The sequence below is a fragment of the Oenanthe melanoleuca genome, chromosome 13 (assembly GCF_029582105.1).
Source record: "Oenanthe melanoleuca isolate GR-GAL-2019-014 chromosome 13, OMel1.0, whole genome shotgun sequence".
NCBI classification, from domain to species: domain Eukaryota; kingdom Metazoa; phylum Chordata; class Aves; order Passeriformes; family Muscicapidae; genus Oenanthe; species Oenanthe melanoleuca.
This window is the reverse complement of record NC_079347.1, coordinates 17,536,345-17,550,392: the sequence shown is the minus strand read 5'-3', so window position 1 is coordinate 17,550,392 and position 14,048 is coordinate 17,536,345. Positions and strand designations below refer to the sequence as shown.

Genomic DNA, 14,048 nt, shown 5'->3' with positions numbered 1-14,048 from the left:
GATAATTAAAGAGAATTAAATATTCAAACTACTGCTCAAAACATTGTTCTGACAAAGCCATCAGGCAGCAGAGAGTGCAAAGCTGAAATGCAATGTGTTTCTCTTCAATCAGATGCTTATACCAGAGCAGAGGTTGTGTATGAGTGGACAAGGGAACCAGCAAGGTCAGTGGTTGTGGCTGAAGATGGATCTCGGCTGAACCAGTACGATCTGCTTGGACAAACTGTGGACTCTGGAATCGTGCAGTCCAGTACAGGTCTGGGAAAAAACATTGGAAGGGTGATATTTAACTGTCAAGATGTAATTCAGAGCAGGGTTAAAAAATACAGACACATAAGAGTGAGGGGTAAATTGTGATATAGGTACTTCAGATTAGGAAAACATGACTCTGAAAAGATAATACAGCCTGGAATTGTTTTCCTACTTCAGCTGGTGGTAAAAATATTTGAACAATTAAAAGGCTTCCTACAGTGTCAGATCTAGCCAGAAAAACCAATAATTTATGTAATAAAGAAGCACTCCTCATGTTCTTCTCATATTATCTGCTTACTATATAGGCTGATAAAAATAGCATAACAATATGAATCCTCAAAGATCACATTTCTGGAGGCAGTGAAGTCACTAAAAGCAAATACTTAGTTTCTCAAGGAAGTATTTAGAGAATAAAAAAAAAACTGTCATCAAACTCAAAACCATCTGAAACACCCAAACATGATTTCCTTTAATTCTTGCACCAGCTTTAACTCCAAAAATTTAATGGGATGCAGAAATACAGCTGACATTTATAGTATGATATACCTGTAACTTGAAGCTGGCTACAGCCCCTTATTTTTTAACTTCACAGAGTGCTTGTTTCAATATATAAATTTTTAAAAGTTTATTTTCTAACAATTCAGGTGATCTAAATACAGTAAGAAGCTGAGCACTGGGCATGACCAGATTGACTTGTCCATTGACCAAAAGCAGCACTGCTTCAGGTCAAGTGGTTGTATTGCTTTGGATACACCCAACATTGTGACTCTTAACTGAATAAACCAAATTTCCTAATGTGTTGCTGTTAAAGTCAATGAACATTTAAGGGAAAGTGAGTTACTTTAAGGTGAACTGTAATTTGTGTGTGAATTTTTTATTTTGCTTGTTAAAATATATTCATGTGCTCTATTAAGCCAAGAAAAGCTCTCACAGACAAGTTTCTAGGTTACAGCTTGGAAGCTTCTGCTCAGTTGATATAAAATAAAAGTAAGTGGTATGACAGTAATAGGAACTTTGTGTGAGAGCAGCATCAACACAACTGCTCCCATTGCTGAGCACTGAGTTGTGCTATGAACTGCTAAGAAGGGCAGACAAGAAATTTTCAAACAGAACCGAACCATAAGCTTAAGATTTCTTTATGCAGTTCCATGAAGAAACAAACAATTTGTTTTGCCCATGCTACTTCAAAGATTTGAATTCTGCCTCCTTTTTCTACCTGAGGAAACTCTTTACCATTGTTATCTATGAAGTTAAAGCAAATAATGAAGAATTTTCCTTTGAGACAATGAATTTGCAAGCAATAAATATGTTTCTTCCACAGCTGTGCATTCTTATCAGGTAGAAATTAAAAACGATTGTAAATTTGTAAATACTAAAAAGATTCTCTAATGGGATTGGTTTTAGTTTTGGTAACTATTCCATTTAGTTCTTTGTACTGTTTTTCAGCATCTAGACAACATCTTCATCCCAGCATATTTTATGTATTAAGTATATTCACTCCTCCCAGCAATACCTTTATCTGACTCCCAGCTCAGACCTGCTGCAGTGCTTAATAGACTAGAAATCCCTGTCTTTTTAATTGCCTTTATGTCTTGGATCTTGTTCTCATTTTCCAGAGGTTAAAAATACTTTGATAATTTAGGCAGCTAAATAAAGCTCCAGAGTACAGTGCTGTGTTCACTCTGTATTCTTAGCTTGCCATCTACAATCACTGAATTAATTCTGGCATACTGTTGTGCACATTCTATATCTGATTGCATTAAAATAGTTTCCCATGTCATATTTTAAGTAGATAAAATTAAACTATTGGCTCTCCTAGCTAAGACTGGCACCTTTTGTAAGATCATAATCTCTGGTACAGAGGAGGAGGAGTTTGTTTCAGTCAAAGTTAAAGAAAGGTGAGCAAAATTCAAGTAATAATTCCCACTGTACTTCAGCCACTCCTGTTTTTAAAATAAAAAAAATGTCCTTGTATATTCTTTGCTTTACCTCTCAATTTAAAATTTATCCTCTTTCTCCCCTTTTCTACTGTCTTTTATATTGAAAGAGTATTGTCACATCTTATAAATAAGCTTTCCTTGGGGTTAGAAATTGAGCAAGATTGCTCAAATGAATGTTCTTCTGGACTCTACAGTACAGAAATGGGCATTTGACATGCTCTGTGCATAAGCAGTCAATGTCTACATGTAGTTTTTCAATCAAGTTTAAGCTTTTCCTGTACAAGAACAGTTTTCTTCTTCCAGCTGCCTACATTTTAAAATAGTACTACAGTAATTTCACATAATCTCTAATCTAGACAGAAGTTTTCATTCAGTTACATCTACTTGTTTCATTCCTAAGATGTTTATTGCATAATAAGAAGAATCAGCCCAGTAAAAAAAAACAACCAAACAAAAAAGCCCCCAAAACCCCCACAAAAAAGGCCAAAAAAAAAAAACCAGAAAAACCCCAACCCAAAACAAAACCAAAACCATCAAAGCAATGGGTTTTTCAATCTTTGGAGAATATACTATTCTCCAAAATCCATTTACAATTATATAAATAATGATCTGAAAATGAGCATAATTTGCTCCTCAGGCAAGAAAGGTTTATGGAATGACAAGTATATTAGAATATTAAATATATATATTTATTATTAAAATATAAATAAAATTTATTTATGTAAAAAAACCAATTAATTTTCATTACATGAGGAGTACCCAGCTCATGCAATTTTGTACCTCCAAAAGCATTAGTGCTAATGAAAATATTGTGTGTTATTCTTGTTGTAATAATTTATTTCAGAGAGAATAATAACTTACTATGGTACTAAATCAGCAGAACAGGGACACTTCAGAGTACATAAAGCACTGACACTGGTAATGCAAAAACCATCCTATCAGCAATTACATCTTAATCTTGGCCCAGCAGAAACACTTTTGGGAGGCTGTCTTGATTTAGTCTTTAGATGATGTTTGCAGGGCTATGCTGTTGTGGCTTTTAATCTTCTAATGGAAAAAGACCTTCTACAAGAGCTTTAAACAGCCACCAGTTAATGCAGACTTTCATTCACTACTCAGCAGAGATGAAAATATGTAAATTTAATTAACATTTCCCAGAAATGTCTAGTTTTTTTTTTATTAGAGAAAAACTTAAAAACCCACCAGGTTTATTAAGTGTTTTCTTCAGAGCTGACTTATTTTCATTTGAGGTCTTCTATTTTATAATAGGGGTGAATGTAATGCAAAAATAACTCCCTACAAAGACATCTGATTAATAAAAGTTTTAATCTTCTGTTTTTCTTGGTTTTAGGGGAATATGTTGTTATGACTACACATTTTCATTTGAAGAGGAAGATTGGTTACTTTGTCATCCAGACCTACCTGCCTTGCATCATGACAGTGATACTGTCACAGGTGTCCTTCTGGCTTAACAGAGAATCTGTTCCAGCAAGAACTGTCTTTGGTAAGCAGGACCTATGAACCTCCTGGCAATCATGAGGCACCTGGGTTTCAGAAATGTTATGGTAAAGTGGCTGTGTGTGACGTGGTGTTGGAGAACAGTGGGAATCTGGATGTGCTGCAGCACACAGGAACTAAAAAATCTTATTGTGAAGATATGGGTCCAAAGCTTTCAAACTATTTTGAATTGAATGTAAAAAGAAACCTGAAAATACTTCAAGCAATCAGATTATGAATAAAATATATCTGACAGTGGCAATAACATGAATCATGGGATCATCAGAAAGGCTTTAATCAATGGGTAGCCATCATCTGACACCTTTAGGCCCTCTGAAAATTCTTACTTTTTTTTTCCTTAATCCCTTTTACAGGCTACTGTTGAGATTAGCAGCAATTTATTGTGCTTACAGCAGTGAATACATGTACTCAAGGAATGCAGTGAGAAGGCAATCTAAAAGATTCTCAGGTTTATACAGCTGGTCCTTAGGGTTATCCACTGCTTGCAAATTCTTATTGTAAAAGTCTTATATTATTTCATATTCTTTGGAGATATGAACCAAAGCCAAGCACATATTAAAAAAAAAAAAAAAAAAAAAAAAAAAAAAACAACTAAAAAAACCCCAAAAAAACAAAGAAAAGAAAAATTAAAGAAATTTTCATTTAGGAAAGCTAGAACCTGAGGTTTCTGCTATGTGACCTAGTCTTTGGTGATATCCAGATGGGGCTGCTGAGCACCTTTGGCAGGAGGCAGAAGCACTCCCAGCCAAGCTGCTTTGACACCCATTTTGCTTTGGGCCCTCTGGCTTTGCCAAAGAGAATTTATGCTGAACATGGCAAAGCCAGAGAGTCACTGTTGAGAAATGCAGCCTCTGAAGCTCTTCTTGAACAAGAGCTATTTTTGTGGATCTTTTCTTGCACCCTGCACAGCTGTGCTTTAGCTTCCCAGTTTCTGAGGAAATCAATCAAAACTTGCATATCCTTACACCTTCTGAACCAAGCAGTGGCTTTCTGTTGATATACAGATGTGCTTAAACATGTGCATGTTCTAAACCACAGAACAGTGGTTTAGACTACAGTATAATTAAATTTGATTTACATAATATTGTTTAGATTGGCAGCTAAAACTAATTCTGAATTTTTAACATCAGCTTTGCTGAGAACTCTGCTAGGGACTTTTATAGTCAAAGCTATTGAAATTGTAAGTATTTTACCTCTTTTTGCACATACAATTAGAAAAGAAATGCCTGATCATCAGTTTGAAATGCTGTACTTCACTGTCATTAGATGGAGAACAGAATTTCCTAGTCTCAAGGGATAATATATGATACTGCACAATTTTCAAGCTGCTATCTTCACAGGCTCAAGGACCCATAAGCTTCTCATTTTTTCTTTTAGAAGCCAGTTATTTAGTAAATACTCTTGGGTTTACTCCATCATTATGTGTCAAGTTGGCTTTTTCATTTCAAAATGGCAGTGAAACAGTCTCAGAACATCTCACATGAATGAATATACACACAGATATATACACTCCTCTTTTAGCCCACTTAGTACCACAGATAGTAGAAGCTATAAGTCTTTCTTCTGCTGCTAAGTAAGAGAAACATAATCTCACTAGTAATAAGTCAAAGAAAACATTAGGTTGCATCTCAGGAAAGAGAAATTGCTTCCTCATTAGGCACTAATAACTCAAGCTCTTCACACTGCCACGTAAGTATGTTGTTCATTAACTGATCTATTTTAGACCACTGTTCATCCCCACTGACACTCACTGCAGTGAAGATGAACTTGCCAGGCACATCCAAGACATGACAGTGCAGTTGTCAAGGTAACTTGTGGGCATGTGATTTGATGTAAATATCTTGTGTGCACTCGGAGATTCGTTTTTCCAAACAGCTGCAAGCAGAGTGAATTCAGGACAGTCCTGCTTGCTCTCTGGGGCCAGGAAAGAGGAAAGGTTCAGCAGTGAGAAGCTCTGATATGAGAAATGAAATTACCTTGTCATTCTTACATAAAATCCTTGCTATGTTCAGGGTGTCAGTGAATAAAGGGACAGAAATCTGTATAACCATCAATTCAAAAAAATGAAATAACACATAAATCTTGGTGCCCTTTTGTCATTGCTGGGAACTAAGAAAGCAGCCCTTTCTCAGGCTGCTCAAGGACAGGAAATTATAGCAATCATTAAACACCTGCTGGAGGCATGATGTTCTGCAGAAAGCATGTTTTCAAAGAGGTGTTGCCTTCTTGGACCAATGAGTCTTTTCTACTCTGTTTTGCACAAACTATATATATATATATAACTATAGTGTTTTTTTTAAATAAAGCTCTCACTTTTGCTTCTCCATTACACGAGGAACTAAGCTGCATTATCCTTTTTGCTGCTCTTCCATAGCCTGAAATATAACACCCTTGAATATATCTTCGAAATAATATCCCAAATAAGCTGAAACAAGTTTTTTTTTAGTTTTCTAAGTATCTCAGAACTGCTGCAAGAAAGAGCTAAAGTTGCTAAATTGTTACATCTGTAGTGCAATTTGCAGGGCAACAAAACCCTTCAAATACCAGGAGAAGTAGTTCACAAATTATATTTCCATTCCAGCTTTAAAAATAGTATATAATAATAATTATAACATATATAATTATAATATATAATTATATAATTATAATATATAATAGCTATAATAACATCAAAGAATAGAAGCATAAAAATTTTTTGAAAATCATTTCAAGTTTTGCACAGAACTTGAAACCTGGTATCTTCATTAGGGACTGAACTCAGGTGTGTAGGAACCAGGGGGTGCAGAAAAGGCTGGGAAGGAAGCAGCGAGGAGACACGAACTGTTTGCTTTGCAGGAGTGACCACGGTGCTGACCATGACCACGCTGAGCATCAGCGCCAGGAACTCGCTGCCCAAGGTGGCGTACGCCACGGCCATGGACTGGTTCATCGCCGTCTGCTACGCCTTCGTCTTCTCCGCGCTCATCGAGTTCGCCACCGTCAACTACTTCACCAAGAGGGGCTACGCCTGGGACGGCAAGAGCGTCGTCCCGGAGAAGGTAACTCTGCCCGTGCCCTCCCGAGGGGGCTCGCTCAGCCACGCCTGCTCACTGTGCAAAATTCCCATGAGAAAAACACTTATTTATTCAGTTTCCTGCCCTGTACACATACAGCATCCCTGTGCCATGATCACTGAGACATTTAATGCCTAAATACTACCTCTGACACAGTGATACTTAATGCTATTAATAATGAAATATTCTACTGAGATTTTGACTTCTGCTCACTCTGTGCAAAATTCCGATGAGTAAAACACTTATTTCTTCTTTTCCCTCCTCTGTCCACATACAGCATTCCTATACCATGATTAGACATTTAATGCCTAAATACTACCTCTGACATAGTGATACTTAATGGTATTAATAATGAAATATTCTACTGAGATTTTGACTTCTGCAGCTGAGCAGAAAAAAAAAGATGAATGTGTCTTATTTTAAGGGAAAGCAATTAATTTTTTCTGTTTGAACAAGTATGGATGCCTCAGTGCAAACGTAGGGAAAAAAATCTTGTGGCTGCAGTATTTAACAGTTCCCAAGGTACAGTGTTCCCCAACATGAAATTCATGATGAAATTCTATCATCATGACCAAATAAATGATCACAGGAATTCTTTTTCCTTCCTTAGCAATAGTTAAAATTTGTTTGTTTAGAGGAAGGAATTGAAAGCTGTGCTGGGAGTGTGCAATCCTGATCTGTACTCCCCTAAACACACTAGAGAAAACTCACACTGATTCCTTTTGGTCTGGGATCAGACCTGGTCCATAAACCACAGGGGCTTCAAGAAACTGTTGAAGACATTTAGGAGATGAAAGAGAAGTTTCTATGAGTTACCATGTCAGCTGCTTCTGTGAGCAGCTCATTCAGTTGAGTTAACTTGCTGAACTGGTGATCATGAACATTCATAGACTAGAGATTCAACAGAGCAGGTATTTGGAGGAGCAGGTGTGACTCACTGGTATGCAAAGGTATGTTTTTAATTCAGAATTATACATGTATATATTATTTATGTATATTAGTTGCATAAGTCAGTGAAAAAAACCTTCCAAATTGAATTAGGACATTTATACAAAACTACTACAAAAATATTGTAAAACAAATGAGTAAAGTAACAAAACAAACTTACAATAATGAGCTGCACAACTGCTGCTGAATGTTGAGTTTTCATTTATTGATGATACTTTCACTGAAAATAAATTCTTTGATTTTTTGTTTTCCCATTTTCATGACATTTGCTATAAAAATGAACTGCATTGATAGAACCCTATCCTTAAATATTAAATATTGCCTTGCTAATTTATCCTCCCTTGTAATGTAGTTACTATAATGAGCTGTTTCATTTGTCACAAAGAAAATTACATTCTAAAAAAAGCCCTACACAAATAAACATTGTTTAAAACATTGCAAGATTTATGACTTTGTGCTCATTGGCAGGTAAGGGGCTTTATGTGGCATTTGCTGGTACCTGGTGGTGTGAGTTTTCTGCAGTGAGGAAAAGTGAGCAAGGCAAGCTCATGATGACCAGAGCATCACAGCTTAATCAAACTTAGAGCTCTAATTAGCTGTCATATTGCTTTTTCATGAAGTTGAATTTCACATGAAATATTAAAACCCAGGCTGATGTCAGAGTTTTCTGTGGATCAGATTTCTAATGACATTCCAATCTATTGAAAGGGTTTCCTCTGAGACTTCAGTGAAGTTGCTCTTTGTCTGCTGGATTTATTGCTGCTCACCAGAGTATCTGATTGAAAAGCAAACAGGACTGCCTTCACATTTAGCAACCCCTGCTTGGGAGGGGAAAAAATGGACATCCAAAAAATCCCCCAAAAACTCCACACCAACCAATCAACCATACAAAAAACCTGACATGCCCTTTTTCTGCTGTATTTTTTTAACCTGTTTGTTCCAAAGATTGAAGCTTTTTCGTGGCCTGAAGCTAAGAATTTTATTGCCATGAATTAAAGCACATCTACATCATTAGGTGAAGCCCTTTTCTTAATAAGTGGCATAATTTTAACATTTGAGCCTACATTTCCTTCCAGTATGTTCCTCCACAAGTATCTCCCCACTTGCCCTCAGGCTTTTGCAGCTTTGTTTCCTGTTCATGTGGAGTCTGTCCACTCCCTGAAATGTTCATGTCTTGAACAAGAGTTTTTTTATCAAAACTACGTTATTAGGGTGTCAAAGGAGCTATTAACTTATAGTTGATCTGTCATTAAAAGTACTGTGACCACATAAAAAATATTGCCTCCCTGGGACAGCTGCTTCTTGAAAACATAGAATTGTATTTGCTGTCTTGTGAAATGCCATAATAGATTAAATTCTACTGATATTTTCTCTTCAACAATATCTTTCCCCATCCCAAGAGGATAAAATAGATAACATTTGCCTTTTCTTTTTTTGTGGGAAATACTGCCTGAAGATTTTTCGATGCTGTTGGAATAGGTTTTCACTGTATGTTTTGTTGTTGGGTTTTTTTTCTGATAATTGAAGGAATTCTTACACCTTCTTAATGACCCACTACATCTCTCTTCTGTGTTTATTCTTGGGTAGTGGATAGAAAGGGTTTGGTCTGCCAGAAAATAAGACAGTTAAATTCTAACTGGTATGCCCAGATGTTAAAATACAATTTTTTTCCTACAACTAGATCCTAAAAATAGAATACTAGAAAATAAAAGGAGCTAGGGATAAAGTAAGTTTAAGCAAGCTCAGTAAGTCCTCCTCCCCTAAAAGAAATTCAATATATTCTTGCTTTAGCAATATAAGTAAGTGGATGAAAAAATCATACAGACATTAAAGTCTTTGCATATGGAGTGCCATTTCAGCCATTATGATCCAATTTTAAGATTCAAACAAGAATATTAAGTTCCTAATCCATAATGCATCTGCCTTTGTGTAAACCACCAGTGAGTAGAATACTGACAGGTTTGCATCTGATTGAATAAACCACTCCTTTAGTGCATGGTTACATGATAATGTGGTGTGCATTTTTGTGTATAAATTATGTTTAAACTCTTCATATCACAATATTTTTCCTAAGGTTGAAAGGCTACATTAAGAATTCAGCATCTTTTAAATTTTTGTTCTGATCAAGGGAAACAGTTGTTCTTGGGAATATCAAACTATGAGTGGTTTGTCACTGCTGATTATCACTAAAGCTGATTTTGCCAGTGAGCCTAGTCTCATTATTTTTATCTATCATCTTATTTGGTTTACCTAATACAAGTAATACAAATGGAGGATTATTTTGTTTTTATTGTCACCTAAATATTTTGCATGAGTTATATATCCAGAACTAACTTCTCTCTTACAGCTTATTACACTTTGTGGTATGAATTCAATTAATTGCAAAATGTCACATAATTACATCTGTTGAGAAGGTATTGAGAATGAAATATTTCTTCTTTCTTCAGCCAAAGAAAGTGAAAGATCCTCTCATCAAGAAAAACAACACATACACAGCTGCAGCTACGAGCTACACCCCTAATATTGCAAGGGACCCTGGGCTGGCAACCATTGCTAAAAGTGCAACAATTGAGCCCAAAGAAGTGAAGCCAGAAACAAAACCTGTAGAACCCAAGAAAACTTTTAACAGCGTCAGCAAAATCGATCGGTTATCAAGAATAGCCTTCCCTTTGCTTTTTGGAATCTTTAACTTAGTCTACTGGGCTACCTACCTAAACAGGGAGCCCCAGCTAAAAGTTCAAACTCCACATCAATAATGTCATTTATTCATATAGTTCTGTTTTGTCTTTTGCTCTGGGAATTGCTTCCCTTTTTCACATACGGTAATTCCCATTCGCTTCATTGCCTCTGTCTTAAAGAAAACAAAGGTTTCTTTAGTTAGCAAAAGGTAAAATATATCTGTATATTTAAAAAACCTGTGTGTGAGGGAGTGAACATTTTAAACTATATGCTTTGGAAAAGTGATTTTGGAAATGGAAAAGAGTTGTAGAGTGACGGGAGAGTGGAAAAAAAACAAACAAAAAACCCATTTGTAGCAAGCTTAGTACTGAATATCCCCAAAAGATAGTGTATATGTATATGAAAAAGATATTTTTATTCAGAAGATTGTAGGGAGGGGAGGGGGGGAAATACTCTTTATGACATTCCTGATGCACATCCTAGACTATATTATTTATTCAGCCACTGTTTATAATCTTTTCAAGGATGTAAAGCTTTCCATTTGCTGAATTCCATAAGATATGGTATTTTCCTAATCCATTTTTTCTTCTATGTTCCAAACTACCTGGCTTATAATATTAAATAGTCTTTAATGAGAAAGGAAATCTACTCACTCTAGGTACAGTTTGTCACTGTATAGCACATAAGATCTAATGGTAACAAATGCTTTAATCTGCTCTCTTACTGCAAGCTTGTTCTAAGCATTGAGTTGTCACTAGACTAGATTTAAAACTAGTTGCACAACCAAGTGCAGATCCCAAATTTCTACTATCACCTGTGTAATCCAAACAATTCCTGGATGCTTTAAAGATAGCTTTTATTCATCACTATGTTTTAGAGAGTTAAATAAAAAAACAAACAAATTTTTTGCAAGCTCTAGATATGTTGAATGTATTCTTTTATAAAATGATACATTAAAAGAAGCTTTAGACTGAGATTTATGAATAGCAGAAAGATAAAATATAGTATTTAAATAATATCTGTAAATATGCAGCATGAGATTGTACATTTTTTTACTTTTTTAAATTTATGTTCTTAAAACGTGTAGGATTCACCTCTTAGCTCTAATATGTTATTAAATGCTCAATAAAACATATTTAGAGCCTGAGTTAAAGGAAAAAATAAATCAGTGGTACTGGAAAGCTTACCAAAAAAAAGCAGAAAGTGCTTGGAATTTATTCCATTTGTAAAGTGGTTAAGTGTACAGCAGCTTGCAATTTGACAATGTCATCCAATGTATACTATCAGATTAATGACTGGTCTGCTCAGGTCATGCATAAACACTAAAGTATGGGATTATATTTGGTAGGTAAAAAGGGTGAAATATTTGTTAAGACAGAAGTTCATCTGTATATTACTGCTATATTTGCTGAAACATAACTGTTACAATAAGTGATGTAATATATGTAGCATTAAATACAAAGAAGTCATACATAAAAGAATGTACAGGAAAACAGATTTTATTGAGCAAACTTACTACATTTCATTTTTACTGTAGCAATATATTTGTAGGAACAATATGTAAGGGCTTTAAATACAAGATGTCCATTTTGCAGGTATTGTGCTCCCTTTAAAAAAATTCCAGTCAGTGTCTATTGATATCTACTAGATACTAGTTACTGCTAACTCTTAGAAATAAACTTTCAGATAAAGTTTTTTCAAAGAGATTGGAAGAATGGTGGATATTTGCAGGAATCAATTAAAAAAATATAATTTATGCTATTGAATAGATTTTGAAACATGCTACATGAGCCTCTAGAGAAACAACTCCTGAGAGTCAAGTTTAATAGGCAGTGATTTCTAAACTCTTAATAAATCAAAAGGTTGACATTCTCTATCTACAAAAGGAAATATTTAATGTCTGATTTAGAGGTTTATTTTTTTTTCTTTTTTTAATGCTTCATTGTCTAACATTTAGTCCTGTCTGAACTTAATAAGTTATCTGATTGGATCTTATTTACAAGGGGATGTTCCATCTCTGGTATAATGTGTAGATATATGTATAGAAAAAAATAAACTATGGCTCTTTAACTTCTGTGTACTTGTTTATCTTGTTATTTTTGGCGTTAAACTAGTGTGTTCATTTAGGGCATTTTATCTTTCCAGCAGTTCATAGCTACCTTTTGGTCTGCATTTTGCACACTAGATGTGAATATTACTTAACTAGTCTGCTTTTTGCTATGCAATGATTGCATTATATCACCTCTTAGTTAGTCTATGCCAATAGTATTATACTGTATAAACTTGACTGCACACTTTATCAAAGACAAGGTATTCTCTATGTAGCTTTTTTACAATGCTTTGCTAAACCATGTAATAATAGTAAGTCTTCCTTGAAAATAATGATACACTCTTATAGAGGAGAGTTTCTGTTTACTCCTGAGATAATTTTAAAAAGATGACATTGAATGTTTATTGCACCTCAGTGCAGTGATGTGGCAATAAAACCTAAATCTAATAGAGGTTGTTTATGGCAGAAGCATGTATTGCTTTACAGAGTTTAGCAAAAGCTCTTTATTTTATGTCAGACTGTAATTCTATTATAATAATAAAGCTAAAAATGTTCAATAATGCAAGTGAATGTTTTACTTTGGTTTTCTTTAGTTACTGTCTTTTATGACACATTGCTTGATTAGCTACTATTCACTCAAAAACTTTGTTTCCTTGGATTTGGTAATGAATACAGTTTTAATAGATGTGATTTTCTGTCCAGTGTTTTCCAGGGACCAATATAACAGGAATGTTTCCCAAATCTGATTTGACATTCAGAAAAGATAGTTCACTCTGTAGCATGTATATCCAGTAAGGCAATTAATTGCATCAGATGAACAATTGTTAAGGTTTTGTACCACAACATTAGCTCATACAAGGTAGGAACAAAATAAAATGCATTTTCTCCCAGGCAAAATGGCAGATAAACCAGAGATTGAGAGTAAAAATATTACTATTTAAGCTAAAGATTTAACTGGTTAAATAAATACACAGATCTAAGAGAGACTGTTAGAAAAGAACCTTAGGCTGTATAAAATAGTATTTTACTTATTAAAATAGTTGTAGGGATAGCTTTCAAACAAGATATGTATACCTCAAAAATTTTAGTTTTCAGCTCCTTTTTCTTTCCCAAATAGAAAAAGGAGAGAAGAAAAGTCATTCCAGTGCATTCAGTCCTCAAACTTTCTTGGAAATTATCATGGAAAGCAAGGCTTGTGGTCTTCTGTAGGGAGACATGTATAGACACAAAGATTATGAGGATCTAAAAGGCTGAAATAAGCATATATTTGTATACAACAATATTCATAGTGTTCTCAAACATGAGTCCTACAGAAAGATTCTTCAAAATGGAAGGAAAGCCTGGAAGGACTCCTATTCTCTTGATTTATTATGCTGCCCCTATTTTAAATGAGGATAATGCAGTCTGAATCCCTGTTCCTTGCCTCCCACAACTGACTCCAAAGGGATGAATCCCTATGAAAACCCACATGGGCCCTTCTGGAAGAGGATGGTGAAGAAACTGTTTGAACACCCACCTCCTATGTTCACATGCCAGATGCAGAGCATACATGGGGATTCTCACATCTTTGTCATTACTCAGACATTTTTAGGCAGAATTTTAAGTAAA

General features: G+C 35.1%; 1 protein-coding gene across 2 annotated transcripts in view; it reads left to right on the top strand.

Annotated features, from left to right (window-relative positions):
- The window catches only part of GABRA1 (gamma-aminobutyric acid type A receptor subunit alpha1), a 38,993-nt gene extending 25,990 nt beyond the window's left edge, over nt 1-13,003 (top strand). Inside the window, exons 7-10 of one of the 2 annotated variants that reach the window (XM_056502614.1) lie at nt 113-256; nt 3,544-3,696; nt 6,546-6,748; nt 10,159-13,003. In XM_056502614.1, coding sequence (XP_056358589.1) covers nt 113-256; nt 3,544-3,696; nt 6,546-6,748; nt 10,159-10,467 — 809 coding nt within the window. In that variant the 3' untranslated portion in view covers nt 10,468-13,003. The remainder of the gene's footprint in view (nt 1-112; nt 257-3,543; nt 3,697-6,545; nt 6,749-10,158) is intronic. The other variant, XM_056502615.1, reaches the window with a different exon arrangement.
- The last annotated feature ends 1,045 nt before the right edge of the window (nt 13,004-14,048 follow it).